At 43.5% G+C, this 15,051-nt stretch overlaps 1 protein-coding gene across 1 annotated transcript in view; it reads left to right on the top strand.

Annotated features, from left to right (window-relative positions):
• Positions 1 to 245: 245 nt before the first annotated feature.
• The window catches only part of zbtb32 (zinc finger and BTB domain containing 32), a gene marked incomplete at its 5' end in the record, with an annotated part of 17,687 nt that continues 2,881 nt past the window's right edge, over positions 246 to 15,051 (top strand). Inside the window, 5 exons of the mRNA XM_084048697.1 lie at positions 246 to 697; positions 2,157 to 2,395; positions 3,906 to 4,345; positions 5,448 to 5,578; positions 10,598 to 10,710. Coding sequence (XP_083904823.1) covers positions 246 to 697; positions 2,157 to 2,395; positions 3,906 to 4,345; positions 5,448 to 5,578; positions 10,598 to 10,710 — 1,375 coding nt within the window. The remainder of the gene's footprint in view (positions 698 to 2,156; positions 2,396 to 3,905; positions 4,346 to 5,447; positions 5,579 to 10,597; positions 10,711 to 15,051) is intronic.

The raw sequence follows: 15,051 nt of genomic DNA, 5'->3' as shown, positions 1-15,051 counted from the left end.
CCCGTAAGGGTCCATTTGGTTTCATTTGACACTCTCAAGAGTTAAAGATCTATAAGGGTCCATTTGGTTACCGACTCTTCCATCATTTAGCTGGGGACCACCTGGAACCCCCTAAAGGACCACTGGTGGTCCCCGGACTGGTTGAGAACCACTGCTCTAGTATATCAACCTATTCCAACTGGATCCTTCTGTTTGGTTCTGATCATCTTCATCATCATCCTCCTCTCCTCCTCAGGTCTTCAGAGATGATCCGTCTGGACAACCCTCTCTACTCACACTTCCTGCGTCAGGCGGACGCTCTCCGCCGGGCGGGCCAGCTGTGCGACGCCGTCATCCGCGTGGGCGTGGCCGCCCAGACCTTCAGGGCCCACCGGCTGGTGCTGGCCTGCGCCAGCGGGATCCTGGCGCGGCGGCTGGGACCCGGCGGCGGCGCGGGGCCCCCGGAGCCCGTGGTCACCCTGGAGCGCCTGACGCCCCGCACCTTCCAGCAGGTTCTGGACTTCGCCTACAGCCAGAGCCTGGAGGTCAGCGCCCGGGACCTGCGGCCGCTGCTGAGCGCCGCGCGGCTGCTGGACATGCAGGCCCTGCAGGAGCAGTGCCACGCCCTGCTGGACGGTCTGGAGGAGAGCCACGCCGGAGCAGAGGAGGAGAAAGAGGTCAGTCGTCGTCCCCCCCCTCCTCCCCAAGACCAAGCTCTGTACCATGGTGGTAGTCTGGAAACCAGACTAATCTGCCATTGCAAAAAACAACAAATGCCCTCTGGAGATTTGGTCTGGCACCGCTCAGTTGTGATTGGAGTTCACTCCCTCCGAAGTAGTGAGGGACCAATCAGGGCCCAGTATGCAAATATGGGGGCGGGTTTATCACCAGAAGTATTTTTTTTATGCGTCCCTTGGAAATGCAGGTTCCACACAGAGATTCCAGACTAACATCTACACAGTGATATTAGTGTGGCCGTGCCGGAATACCATGGTGGGCGACCGGGCTTTCTGCACGCTGCATGCAATGTGTTTAATGAAGTCTGTTGATGCTTGAGTGCCAGAGGTTTTTTAAAACAGGGTACAGACAGTGCCGGCATATTTAACGTTTTTTCTTATCGTTAGTATCGTCACAAAATATTTTCCGTGATCACCGTCCTCACGGTGATCCCCTCATTACACACACAGGGGTCTCATAGAATCGAGAAGGGAAAAAAAGTACACAGGAGCCGAGATACAGGCTTTTAAAGTATTAAGTTAACCAGGAAGTGGATAGGAGTCTAAATCTTCTAAAAATGACATCTCCTGGCAGTGGCGTCCCCAGGATTCACATTTAGGGCAGGCGAGAATTTTCAACTCAATCGAAAATCTGTGATCAAAAACCGGCGAAAATGGCCGTTTTCAAGATGTTTTGGCCATTATCTCTGGAACAGAAGGTCCAATCTGCTCAGTTCAAAGCTTGTTGGATGCGTGACTTTGAGGACATGCATTAAGCACGAGATGACACATTTTCAGGTTATTTGGGTTTTTTAGGGGAGGCGAGATCTTAGTTGGGCAGGCGAACACCTGCCCTGCCTCTACAGTGGGTACGACACTGTCTCCTGGTGCTGTGAAGGAGGAAAAAAAAAGAGGAGAAAAAGGGCCAGGGACGTTTTTGGCACTCAATGTGTTTAAAACAGGACTAAACACCTACCTTTTTAATAAAGCCTTTTTTTTGTTGCTACACTTGTTTTATACAGGCTTTATGCCTCCATGGGATTTTAAATGTCTTTAAATAATTGTGTTTAGCTTTGTCGTGTTTTATAAAAAATATGATACCCTTATTGTAAAATAAAATGAGCTGAGATTTTATTTATTTTATTGTATTTATTATTATTGTTTATTTATGTGTTGCTGAGATTTGTTTCAAATGTAAAGTTCATTATAAATATAAATAAATACATGTATTATTATTATTATTATTATTATGTATTATTAGGTCAGAGGTCAGAGTTCGGAGATCACAGATGAGACAGATCAGCGGTGGGGAGGAGGTCCAGAGGAGGAGGTCCAAAGCTCCCCCCGCCCCCCATCAGAGGAGTCCAACGGTACCACCCCCCCTCCTCCCTGTGATCCTGGAGAAGGCTGTTCCTCCTCTTCTTCCTCGTCCTCGTCCTCCTCTCCTCCTCCTCCTCCCAGAAAGATGCGGAGGCTGTCGGCCATGCCCTCTATGCCCTCCATGCCCTCCATGGCCTCTATGCCCTCCATGCCCTCCATGGCCTCCATGCCCTCCATGCCCTCCATGCCCTCCATGCCCTCCATGCCCTCCATGCCCTCCCTGTCTGCCCCCCTCGCCCACAGCGGAGCCAGCGGCCGCGTGTCTCAGTCTTCTCCCTGCACCTCCCTGTCTAAGGAGGAGACAGGCTCTCCATCTCTGTGTAGGTTTCTCACAACTATTACATCATCGTCTAATCACATTTATTTTTCATAATCGTTTCCATGTTTAAAAAAAAAACAGAACTAGCAGATATATAAGTGTTGTAAGCTTTAAGGTGCAGTGAAATGAAACATATGTTTTTCACACTTTTAGAGCATATCCGTGGTCATAGTATGGGCATACCTAACAATAGTAGGGTGACCACCCGTCCCGAAATTCGCGGGACAGTCCCGAAATTGGACCCTCTGAAATTGGACCCCCGCACAAGCAGAGCAATGTCCCGAAAATCAAAGATATGAAAAAAAATCACACCTGTGTGAAGGTAGCGGCGCCTTTGATACATTTTGTCATCAATAAGTGTTTATAATGTGTTTATAGCCACGTGTCACGTGAAGCTTGACCAATCACTTTGTTGACGTGTCTGACCAATCAGAACGTTGACGCAAAAGCCAGGTATAGAGGGCTACCGCTCGTATAGAGCGGCTAGCGCCGCTAAAAAAAATTATATATATTTTTTTGGGATAATAAATCGGTAAAATCAGGCAAAAATAAGAATTAAATAACATAACCCTAACCTAACCCTAATCTTAACCCTAAAACCGAAATAAAGAAACCAAAAACTGGAAAAAAAACTAACCCAATCCGCCCAGAACCGCGCAAAAAAAATGCGCGCGCAGCGCATGTGTCCCGCGATGTCCCGCGGAACAGGTACGTCTGTCCCTCAATGGGTCTGTTTGAAGGTGGTCACCCTAAACAGTAGACACCAAAATAATTGGGGGGAAAAAACTGTTTTGTGTATTTTTATTTCAAAAGTCCCTAAAAAGTCAATCTTAATTACTTCCTGTAAAGGAAAACGTGCCGCGTGATGACATAACACAACTTTCCGTTTGAATCTCATTGAAGATGACATCCAGACGGTGTATTACTCATTTCAAACTTAATCTGCACACTAAAATATGTATTTGAAAACATTATAGGTTAGAAATAAGCCACGTAGTTGCAAACGTGCTTAACTGGTCGTGTCTCTCTCACACATAAACAAACACTAGCCCTGTTGCACACGGCTGCAGTGATTGAGATTCCAACATCCCATAGCCTGAAGGGATGGGACCCTCTGATTGGTCGAGACAACGTTTCAGAATGAATCTTCAAAATAAAATGGCCGAAAATGTCACTGCACTGCGTCAGCTATTTTCGCCAAAGCATTTTTGTGGGGGAGAAAGTATGCAATTATTAAATATGTCAGTAATTAATTCATTTATAGATGAAGGGATTTGTCATAATGATCTGCCCTGTGCGATGTTTGATTACGAAGCCTAGAATGCCAAACGGAAATGTAATATTTACTCCTAATCTTCCAATGTTCAGCCCAATGTTCAGCCCAATGTTCAGCCCAATGTTCAGCCCAATGTTCAGCCCAATGTTCAGCCCAAAACACAAATCGTTAATCGCTATTATTTGTGTGAAAATGCATCGTCAACTTTGACCTAAACATGTTTTAATCATGACAGCTCCACCCCTGTGGACCTCCTTATCCAAGGAGAAGACGGGTTCTCCATCCTCCTGGACCTCCTTATCCAAGGAGAAGACGGGTTCTCCATCCTCCTGGACCTCCTTATCCAAGGAGAAGACGGGTTCTCCATTCTCCTGGACCTCCTTATCCAAGGAGAAGACGGGTTCTCCATCCTCCTGGACCTCCTTATCCAAGGAGAAGACGGGTTCTCCATCCTCCTGGACCTCCTTATCCAAGGAGAAGACGGGTTCTCCATCGTCCTGGACCTCCTTGTCTAAGGAGCGGTGGCAGCATGCCGAGGCCTTCAGAAGGATGGCAGAGAGTTACTCCAGCCTCCTCTCCTCTCAGTCCTCTCAGCAGGTGGTGGGCTACCACCCTCTCCCCCTGCCCGCCCCTCACATGTACCCGCTGTTGGCCGCCTCCCCCATACCCACCCAGGTCAGTGGGCGGAACAAGTACTCACATTTTATTTTAACTTAAAGGTAGGAGTAGTTCACCCAAAAAATGACCTATTTTCTATCAATTGCACATCCCATGAAGCCTGGAATTCATGGATTTGTTTTTGTCGCATTCCTGCGGCAATAATTGATGACCGGGTGTATTTCCAGTAGGAGACACAAAGAGTCTACTTTGTGTCTCCTACCGGGTACATTAACATCTTTACGCCAGGTAATCAAATTATTGGGTTAGGAATGCGACAAAAACTAAAAACTATCCGTGAATTCAAGCCTTCATGGGGTGTGCAATTAATAGAGAATAAGTCATTTTTTGGGTGAACTAGGGTAAGTGATATGTTTTGGTTAAAACAAAAGGTTGTTTGTTAAAAGGTTGAATCTCTATATTGTGATAGTAATCATTACTATAGAGTGTTTGTTCAGTAACAGTGTTAAATACAGTAGCTCTATATTGTGATAGTAATCATTGCTATAGAGTGTTTGTTCAGTAACAGTGTTAAATAGCTCTATATTGTGATAGTAATCATTACTATAGAGTGTGTGTTCAGTAACAGTGTTAAATAGCTCTATATTGTGATAGTAATCATTACTATAGAGTGTGTGTTCAGTAACAGTGTTAAATAGCTCTATATTGTGATAGTAATCATTACTATAGAGTGTGTGTTCAGTAACAGTGTTAAATAGATCTATATTGTGATAGTAATCATTGCTATAGAGTGTTTGTTCAGTAACAGTGTTAAATAGCTCTATATTGTGATAGTAATCATTACTATAGAGTGTGTGTTCAGTAACAGTGTTAAATAGATCTATATTGTGATAGTAATCATTGCTATAGAGTGTTTGTTCAGTAACAGTGTTAAATAGCTCTATATTGTGATAGTAATCATTGCTATAGAGTGTTTGTTCAGTAACAGTGTTAAATAGCTCTATATTGTGATAGTAATCATTGCTATAGAGTGTTTGTTCAGTAACAGTGTTAAATAGATCTATATTGTGATAGTAATCATTGCTATAGAGTGTGTGTTCAGTAACAGTGTTAAATAGCTCTATATTGTGATAGTAATCATTCCCCTGTGCTGTCCCAGGTGCATGGCTCGGTCCTGGGATACCCCAGCCTCCTCTATCCGTACACACAGCACCTCCTCACGTCACCAGAGCTGGAAGACATCTTCACGAGAAGTCTGCTGGGGAGGAGCGTTCAGAGCAGCACACACAGGTACGTCCATAACATTATGAACACTCACAGGAACATCTATACGCTATGGACACTCACAGGTACATCCACACGTTATATGTTGTACGTTTATTTTGTGCGAAAAATGCACAAAAAGCACGTTTTCAGACAGGCTAGCGTTCCATAAGAGGGTCAGTCTCCGTGTCTGTCTGTGTGTATGTCTGTCTGTCTGCGTATCTGTGTGTCCGGACTCCAGAGCTAATCTGGTTAAGTGCTGGACTGATCGGCAGCCCTGCCAGTATAGGCCAACGATGTCACATGTCTGACACGTCTTCATGTGACATCATTCTGTCTGATGTCACAGATGGACAGGTACCAATAGAATCACCAGGGGATCAGCGAATGGAGACCACAAGGTAGCAATGCGCAGCACCACTTTTGGTCAGTCATCTTATTCAGTGAAAGGGATACACTTGTGGAATGCTCTACCAACTGAAATAAAAAAGCTAACAGATCTCAAAAATATTTAATGAAAAGGTTAAATACTGGCTGAAATCAAACCAAAGCAGTGAACACTAATGTTAGGCACGTTTTTAAACGTTAATGTCACTGCTTTCATGAATGTAATTTGGGAATGTTATTGTTATTGTACTTGTTTAGATTAGAGCTTCATGCATGTCCTTTTTGTAACAGAATATTTTATTAGGTAGATATTTATATTTGTATAGAAAGGTCTAACCAGGGACTGGGGTTGCAAATTAGCCTCGGCTATAAACCCCCTGTACAATTGCAATGGTTTCATGTTTTTATAACTGATTCATAGTTTTTTGTATTGTCCCTGTGAAATAAACATATAAATAAAATAAATAAAAAAACATGAAGTCCAACATCCACATGGGACTTCCACTCATTGAATAACAAATAACAAAAAAAGGAATCTCTCAATTATAATGTTCTATCTCAGATAATATATAAAGACACCGTTACAGTAGTCAAATGTACTGAAGATGAATGTATGGACAAGTTTTCCTAGATCCAGCTGAGACATAAGTCCTTTAACCCGTGCTATATGTTTGAGATGATAGTAGGCTGACTTTGTGATCGTGTTAATGTGGCTGTTTAAATTCCATGACTACGTGTTTAACATTACCGATTGGAGTTGGGCGCTGACTTTTAATCTGTCTTTCTTGGCTCCAAAAACCATTACTTCAGTTTTGTCTAAGTTATATACTTAAGCCACTTGTAGCTTGTAGATATTTTTCACGCCCAAAATAGGGACACCAGGTTGAAAGTGGTATAAAACTAATTAATAAAGGAAAGTTGAAATTGTGATAATAAACTGAATGCAGGCCTTTGGAGTTTTGGTCAGTGTTGTAAAGCAGTTGTTCTCAAACCTTTTACCTCGAGACTCAAAAGAGAAATGTGATGATGTTCCCACGGGACTCAAAATAGTGAAAATAGTTTAATAGGCAAATGAGGGGATTGTCAGACACAGTGTGAGAGGAAAATAACTAATACATACAACCTGTTCATGTGATGACCAAATAACTGTCCCTTTACAGCACTGTTTCAGCTCACAAACGCGTTGCTTGTGAGCTTGAAGATCGGGCTATTTTCACGTCTTCTTACAAGTGTTTTTTTTTTGTGAAAAACTGCAAATATATATTTTTTTTTTAAACATTTTTGAAATGATCATTTTTAAAAGAAACAAAAAAAGGGGTCGACATTATAACTCGCGACCCACAAGGATCGCTCCGCGGCCCACGAATGGGTCCCGAGCCCACTGTTTGGGAAACAGTGGTGTGAAGGGACAGTTACTTGGTCATCACGTGAAGTATGTATTAGTTATTTTCCTCTCAGGGTGTGGGTGAACAATCCCCTCATTTGCCTAACAGTTCATCACACTATTGACTCACTGCTGGAACACACTTTCCTACTACACACTATAGTAACCTCTTAACCCTTTCTTTGCCCAGTCTGTCAACACTCACACTTCATGTCAATGGTTCTTAACCTTTGTCCATGTCAAGGAAATTATGAATACCAATCTGAAAATATATTGTGCCCCCCCCCCCTCCCCGCTCCCCCGCATACAAGATTTGTGTAAATATATATAAAGGAAATAGCAGATCTACAATCTGCACAACGCGTAAAATATCGACCCGTTGTGATCGGCTATTAAATAGCCAATGCATATACTGAAGGGTTTAAAGTGTTAAAACTATATTAACTAATGTTGATGTGGAACCCCCTGGAAACCCCCCTCAAAGACCCCTCGGGGTTCCCCGGACCCCACTTTGAGAACCACTGTGTTATTTCATGGATCGACATCATCATCATTCATTGTGTCGTCTTTTCAACGGCTCAGTATACAGCTACACACAGTACAGCTACACACACACACACACACACACAGTACAGCTACACACAGTACAGCTACACTTCTATAATCACGTTCATACTGAGTGATTGCTTCAATATTTCACTTTTAGCTTAGTTTTTTTTACTTAAAGGAGTAGTTCACCCAAAAAACGATTTATTTTCTATCAATTGCACACCCCATGAAGCCTTGAATAGATGGATTTATGTTGTTTTCTGTCGCATTCCTAAGTCAATAATTTGAAGTTATATTGTATTAACACACTCTACCATACAAATTATATAAGTTATATTGTATTAACCCATTGAGACCTGGAACTGTGTCATTTTTAGATTTGAGCTAAAAAGCATTATTTTACACTTTGGGCTATTCAAAAATAGCAGATCTACAAGCTCGTAGATCTGCTATTTTTGAAAAATCGTAAAAATGTGTGCAAATCTTTGAATATATATATATTTTTTTTCTTTTTTTGTCCGGATGAACAGCAATAACGTAACGTATATCAAAGCGCTATGCGTAGGCTACAGTACTTCCTCCTCCGAACAATGTACAGTGTGTCTGTGTGTGTGTGTGTGTGTGTGTGTGTGTGTGTGTGTGTGTGTGTGTGTGTGTGTGTGTGTGTGTGTGTGTGTGTGTGTGTGTGTGTGTGTGTGTGTGTGTGTGAAGGGGAAAGCCCCCTACATATTTCTCTCTTCCCCTGCAAACAGAGAATTTCCACCCACCCGTTTAATATGCGCTGTTTCAATACAACCTGTCTGTCTGCTAGAGACGTGTCTGTCTGTCTGTCTGTCTGTCTGTCTGCCCACGTGGATTAGAGCATGATTACAGGATACAAATAGATGAGCACAAAACGACATCTAATCGTGTTCATCAGTGGTGATAGAAGTACTTAAAGCCTCACCGTGTAACTTTTGTTTTAATTAATACATTTTAATGTTGTCCAATCTGTATGGTAGAGTATGTTAATATAATATAATATGTACTGAAAAAAGGGTTTCAAAAGGTTTTTATACATTTGAAAACTTGTGAAATGGGACTTTCAGCATAATGAGTACTTTTACTTTTGGTACTTTAAGCACATTTTGATACCAATACTTTTGTACTTTTTACTCAAGTACATTTCTTGTAACAGAGTATTTCTACATTGCAGTATTGCTACTTTTACGTAAGTAAAACATTTGAGTACTTTTTCCACCACTGGTGATTTTTAAAGCTTTGCCTCCTCAGTGATGTGAGATGAAAGAAGATGAAGGTTTCTATAAATATCTTGTGGTTTTCAAGGAGCAGCGAGAGGATGGGAGGCAGTTAGAGGAAACCAGTGATAACACCAAAACTCTGACACACACATTCACACAACATGTACACACAGATCACACACTTAACACACACTTAACACACACATTCACACAACATGTACACACAGATCACACACTTAACACACACATTCACACATGTACACACAGATCACACACTTAACACACACATCCACACAACATGTACACACAGATCACATATTTGGTGATAACAGTAAAACACAAGGATCAGATATTTGGGGCACACATGGGTGCGTCCGTGTTTGAGGTGCGTTGCCTGCGTTGACACGCGTTTCCCTGACGAGTTCAAATCTGTGCAACGATCAGCCTGTAGGCTCTTATAGAAATATCACATGAAATCTAACTAATGCCTGAAATCTATGAGCGTGGGTGTGTGTGTGTGTGTGTGTGTGTGTGTGTGTGTGTGTGTGTGTGTGTGTGTGTGTCCTTTGCGTAGTATCTTGAGAACTGTTTGGTTCATGGTGCATTTATATAGCGTTACAATGATTCCATTCTCTCTCTCACACACACACACACACACACACACACACACACACACACACACACACACACACACACACACACACACACACACAGCAGAGGAAACCATGCAAGGCACCAATCTGCTCCTCTGAAGCCGTTAGGGGTTCAGCATGTTGCTCAAGGACACTTTGACAGTATAGTAACTCTGGGGGAGACCGGGAATTGAACTGGAAACCTTTCAGTTCCCAAGCGGCCGCTCTACCTCCTGAGCCACTGCAGCCCCATCCATACCAGGGGCGCAGCCATGGGTGGGCTGGGGTGGGCAGTGGCCCACCCACATAGAAAGCTGGCCCACCCAATCGATTTTGCACAAAAAAAAAAGAATTTGTAGAAAAAAGAAAAATGTATAATTAATTTTTTGATAAAAAAAAAAATCGGTAAAATCAGGCAAAAAGAAGAAGTAAATAACATAACATAACCCTAACCCTAAAACTGAAATAAAGTAACAAAAAAAGGCCCAAAAACACCCAATATCCGTGCCCGGGTCGGGCACGCATGCACGCGCACGTGCATGCGTGCCCGACCCGGGCACGGATATTGGCCGCTCCTGCCCAGGCCCAGCTTATACTAGCGTTCTGGCTGCACCACTGCCCCATACGTATGTATGTACATACATACATACTTACGTACATACAGACGTACTTACGTACGTCTGTATTTGATGATTAAGTAGATCTAATTACATAATGAGTCATGCCTACATGATTTGTTGATCTTATTCCATAGACAAAAAAAAAGAAAAAGAAAGATATCAAACTGCATCCAGTGTTTCCGTGGCCTATCTTCTGCCTGAACGGTCTCTTATGTTCTCCTGAATCCCCACAGACATCCAGAGCAGCTTAACATCAGACCAGACAGAGTGTCAGCAGAATGTCCACACTGCAGTGCAGCTCTACTGGCCACACCCTGGATGATGCACCACCCTGACTCTAACCCAGGTAATACACCCTGGATGATGCACCACACTGACTCTTATAACCCAGGTAATACACCCTGGATATGATGCACCACACTGACTCTAACCCAGGTAATACACCCTGGATGATGCACCACAGATGACCACTATATATGAAATAATGAGTGAATGTCCCGAGAGACGAGAGTCATGTCATTGAAATCACTGGCACAAACATATATATTGTTCTTATAAAGGGGCAGTGGCTCAGGGGTAGAGTGGCCGGGTAGAGTGAACTGGAAACCGAAAGGTTCCCAGTTCAATCCCGGGCTGGGGCGCTCACCCAGAGTTAGTGTAGAAGTGTCCTTGAGCAAGACGCTGAACCCATAATTGCTCCCGATGAGCAGGTTGGTGCCTTGTATGGTTTCCTCCTCCATCGGTGTATGAATGGGTGAATGTAATGCACAATCTATGTAAAGCGCTTTGGATAAAAGCGCTTTATAAATGCACCATTTACCATTTATAATGCTATTGAATTCTGAAGAATTGCCTGCAACTACCGGTAAAAACAAGGAACATGAATTGAATGGTTTGCATGTGCAACAAAGCAACCAAAGGCATGGCACCCCCATACCTTCAAACAACCCTACAACCCCTCCCACTTACTCAGATCAGCTAACACAGGGAAGATGTCTGAACCTTCCCCAAAAAAACATCCGGTACAACGCTCCACACGCCCCGGACACGCACCAGCTTTTTCCACCGGTTCGTAGCCCCGCCCCGCAGGGCCCCTCGCTATACATTAGAAGAGTTGTGAAAGGTGGGCGTTGTCACTTACTAATACAGCCCGAATACCCAATCAGCATCAACCTCCGTGGCTCGCCTCGTAAATCACTAGACTCCCAACCCACACCTCCAGGATTAGATTCCTGCTGCCGATACTTATTCAGATTATTTCCAATAAAAATGTCATACCTGGCATCCTATAGTTTCAATGTACAGATCTTTTTTTCATTATTATTAATATATTCTTTAGACTGATGCTAGGTTCATGGTTAACCTGTGATCCTAGATCCTAAACACTACACTGTCTCTATGTATTCTATGTATGTGTTTACCTTGTTTGCTGTAAGTCACTCTGGATAAAGAGTGTCTGAATAGGCTCTATGCACAGCAGACATATTGGAAAGAAATTGGGCCTCTTCCTTACTTCCTTCACTGGTTTTACCAATGATACTAATGAAGGCTCTGTTCCATTTCATGAAGCACACACCTTTTCATTTCAAGTACCCCCATAACTCTGAGAGTGTACAAATGTTGGTTTCATTTGTACACTCTCGGAGTTACACACCTTTTTTAGGTGCCATCTGGAACCCCCTCAAGGGGGACCCCATGAGGGTCCCTGGACCACACCAGTGGTCAGCACCCTGACTCTGTTTGACCAGAATGGAACAGAGCCTTCATTATAGTATCATTGGTAACGCCTGTGAAGGAAGTTAGAAGAGGCACCGTTGGCCTGCTCGCTCCGAAACTGTGCACACACACTCCCTGGATGCCAATCCAGAACCTCTGCCCCAAATCTTTCACATAGCCCTCTTATAGCGCCACCAGGAGGCCGATTTGTGCAAAATCCATTTACTCCTACAGATTTTATCCAAACGTCATGCAAATCGGTACACATTATCTCTATAGTCATGTGATCAACACGGATCTGTCCCATTTCCCATATTCCATCCTCATTGGCTAAGGTTGGCCAAAGTTTGCAGGATTGGTCCGTTTTGAACAAAATGTCTCAAATCATGAACACAGTGTGCGATTTCCGTGAAATTTCACACGCACATTCCCACTAGGCAGAGGAAGAAATGCCACCCTTTTCACATAGGCCTGTTATAGCGCCACCAGCAGGTCTAATCTTAGCAAAACACATTTTTGGAACAAAAGCCTCAAATCATGAATGCAGTGTCTGATTGCCGTGAAAAGCCTAAGAACAAATGACACCCCTTTCACTTTGGCCTATTATAGCGCCACCAGGAGGCCACAATAACGTACCTGACCTGGCGGAGACCTGTGCTCCAAGGAGCACTTTTTCTAGTTTTTCCAATAAAAATGTCTTTACCTGGCATCCTATAGTTTCAATGAACAGATCTTTTTTATTATTATTATTAATATATCATTTAGACTGATGCTAGGTTCATGGTTAACCTGTGATCCTAGATCCTAAACACTACACTGTCTCTATGTATTCTATGTATGTGTTTACCTTGTTTACTGTAAGTCACTCTGGATAAAGAGCGTCTCATAATTGACTAAATTGTAAACAGGCTCTATGCACAGCAGACATATTGGAAGGAAATTGGGCCTCTTCCTTACTTCCTTCACTGGTTTTACCAATGATACTAATGAAGGCTCTGTTCCATTTCATGTAGCACAAACCTTTTCATTTCAAGGACCCCCATAACTCTGAGAGTGTACAAATGAAACCAAATGGAAGGGTCCATTTGGTTTCATTTGTACACTCTCAGAGTTACACACCTTTTTTAGGTGCCATCTGGAACCCCCTCAAGGAACCATGAGGGTCCCTGGACCACACCAGTGGTCAGCACCCTGACTCTGTTTGACCAGAATGGAACAGAGCCTTCATTAGTATCATTGGTAACGCCTGTGAAGGAAGTAAGAAGAGGCTCCGTTGGCTTGATCGCAGCGAAACCGTGCACACACAATCCCTGGATGCCAATTCAGATCCTCTGCCCCAAATTGTTAACATGGGCCTGTTATAGCGCCACCAGGAGGCCGCTTTTTGCAAAACATTTTTTGACAGTACTCCTATAGATTTTGCCAAACGTCACACAAATCGGTACACAGTATCTCTAGTCAGTAAACAAAACATGTTTTTCAGATTTTTCATATTCCATCCTGATTGCGGTGAAACTTGGTGATGCCACCCTTTCAACATTGCCGTATTATAGCGCCAGAGGCCGATTATTATTCATTTTGTTGTAGCCTATTACTGAAATGTTGTCCAAACATCACGCAAATCAGTACAAATGATCTCTTTAGTCAAGTGATCAAGACGGATCCGTCCGATCCGCCTGATTTTTCACATTCCAGCCTGATTGGCGAATTCCGAACATTGCTGGCCCACACTACCTGACCTGGCGGAGACCTGTGCTCCGAGGAGCACTTTTTATAGTTTGTCTGTGCAATAGTGCAGGGTTTCTCAAAGTGGGTGCCGTGACGCAGGTCCAGGGGTGCCGCAGAATACTTTGATAATATTTGACTTTGTAAAACGGAACTGAGTTGCACTGTACTTGGTGCGTTCTTTTTCAGTCTACACCAAATCTATTCGCCAAAAAATAGCAAATAGACGCGTGGTGAGCTTGTAGATCTGCTATTTTTTGGCGAATGTTTACCATCAGAATGGGGGATGCTAGGGTTAAGCGTCAAGTAGAAAGTTATTTTGTCCCTGACACAGACTCTCTACAGATGGGGGTCCATGACACAGACTCTCTACAGATGGGGGTCCCTGACACAGACTCTCTACAGATGGGGGTCCCTGACACAGACTCTGTACAGATGGGGGTCCCTGACACAGACTCTGTTCAGATGGGGGTCCGCAGGCCGAATGCATTGTTGCACTAATGTACAAACACCCTGGAAAGTGTTAGTTTAAGGTCTGAGCAGGAGACCATGTTGGACAGGATGTGTGTTTAATGTTCTGTTGTTGTGGGTTTTTCTGCTCTTTTTCCCCGTATTCAACACACTACTACTACACACACACACACACACACACACACACACACACACACACACACACACACACACACACACACACACACACACACACACACACACACACACACACACACACACACACACACACACACACACACACACACACACACACACACACACAAACTTAACACGCTACTACACCCGCACACACTTAACACGCTACACACAGACACACACACACACACACACACACACACACACACACACACACACACACTCCACTACAGTATCCTGTGTGCACTTTGGGGCCCCATTGTTCACTGACTGAACCAGAAGAGAGAGTGTGTGTGTGTGTGTGTGTGTGTGTGTGTGTGTGTGTGTGTGTGTGTGTGTGTGTGTGTGTGTGTGTGTGTGTGTGTGTGTGTGTGTGTGTGTGTGTGTGTGTGTGTGTGTGTGTGTGTGTGTGTGTGTGTCAGATCTACAGTGACAGAGGAAGAAGAAAGGCCGACAATGCTCTCAGTGTAACCGGATGCTCTTTAAAAATAGTCCCTCACCTCCGAGTGATTTCAACATATTATAATGTTAGAGAGTCTGACCCACATACTGTATGCATTTCAACATATTTTCCCACTTCCAAATAATAACCTACACC

Source organism: Gymnoscopelus microlampas, assembly GCF_963454915.1.
Source record: "Gymnoscopelus microlampas genome assembly, chromosome: 3".
Classification (NCBI taxonomy): domain Eukaryota; kingdom Metazoa; phylum Chordata; class Actinopteri; order Myctophiformes; family Myctophidae; genus Gymnoscopelus; species Gymnoscopelus microlampas.
The sequence above is the reverse complement of the archived record's forward strand: the minus strand, read 5'-3'. Positions and strand labels throughout refer to the sequence as shown.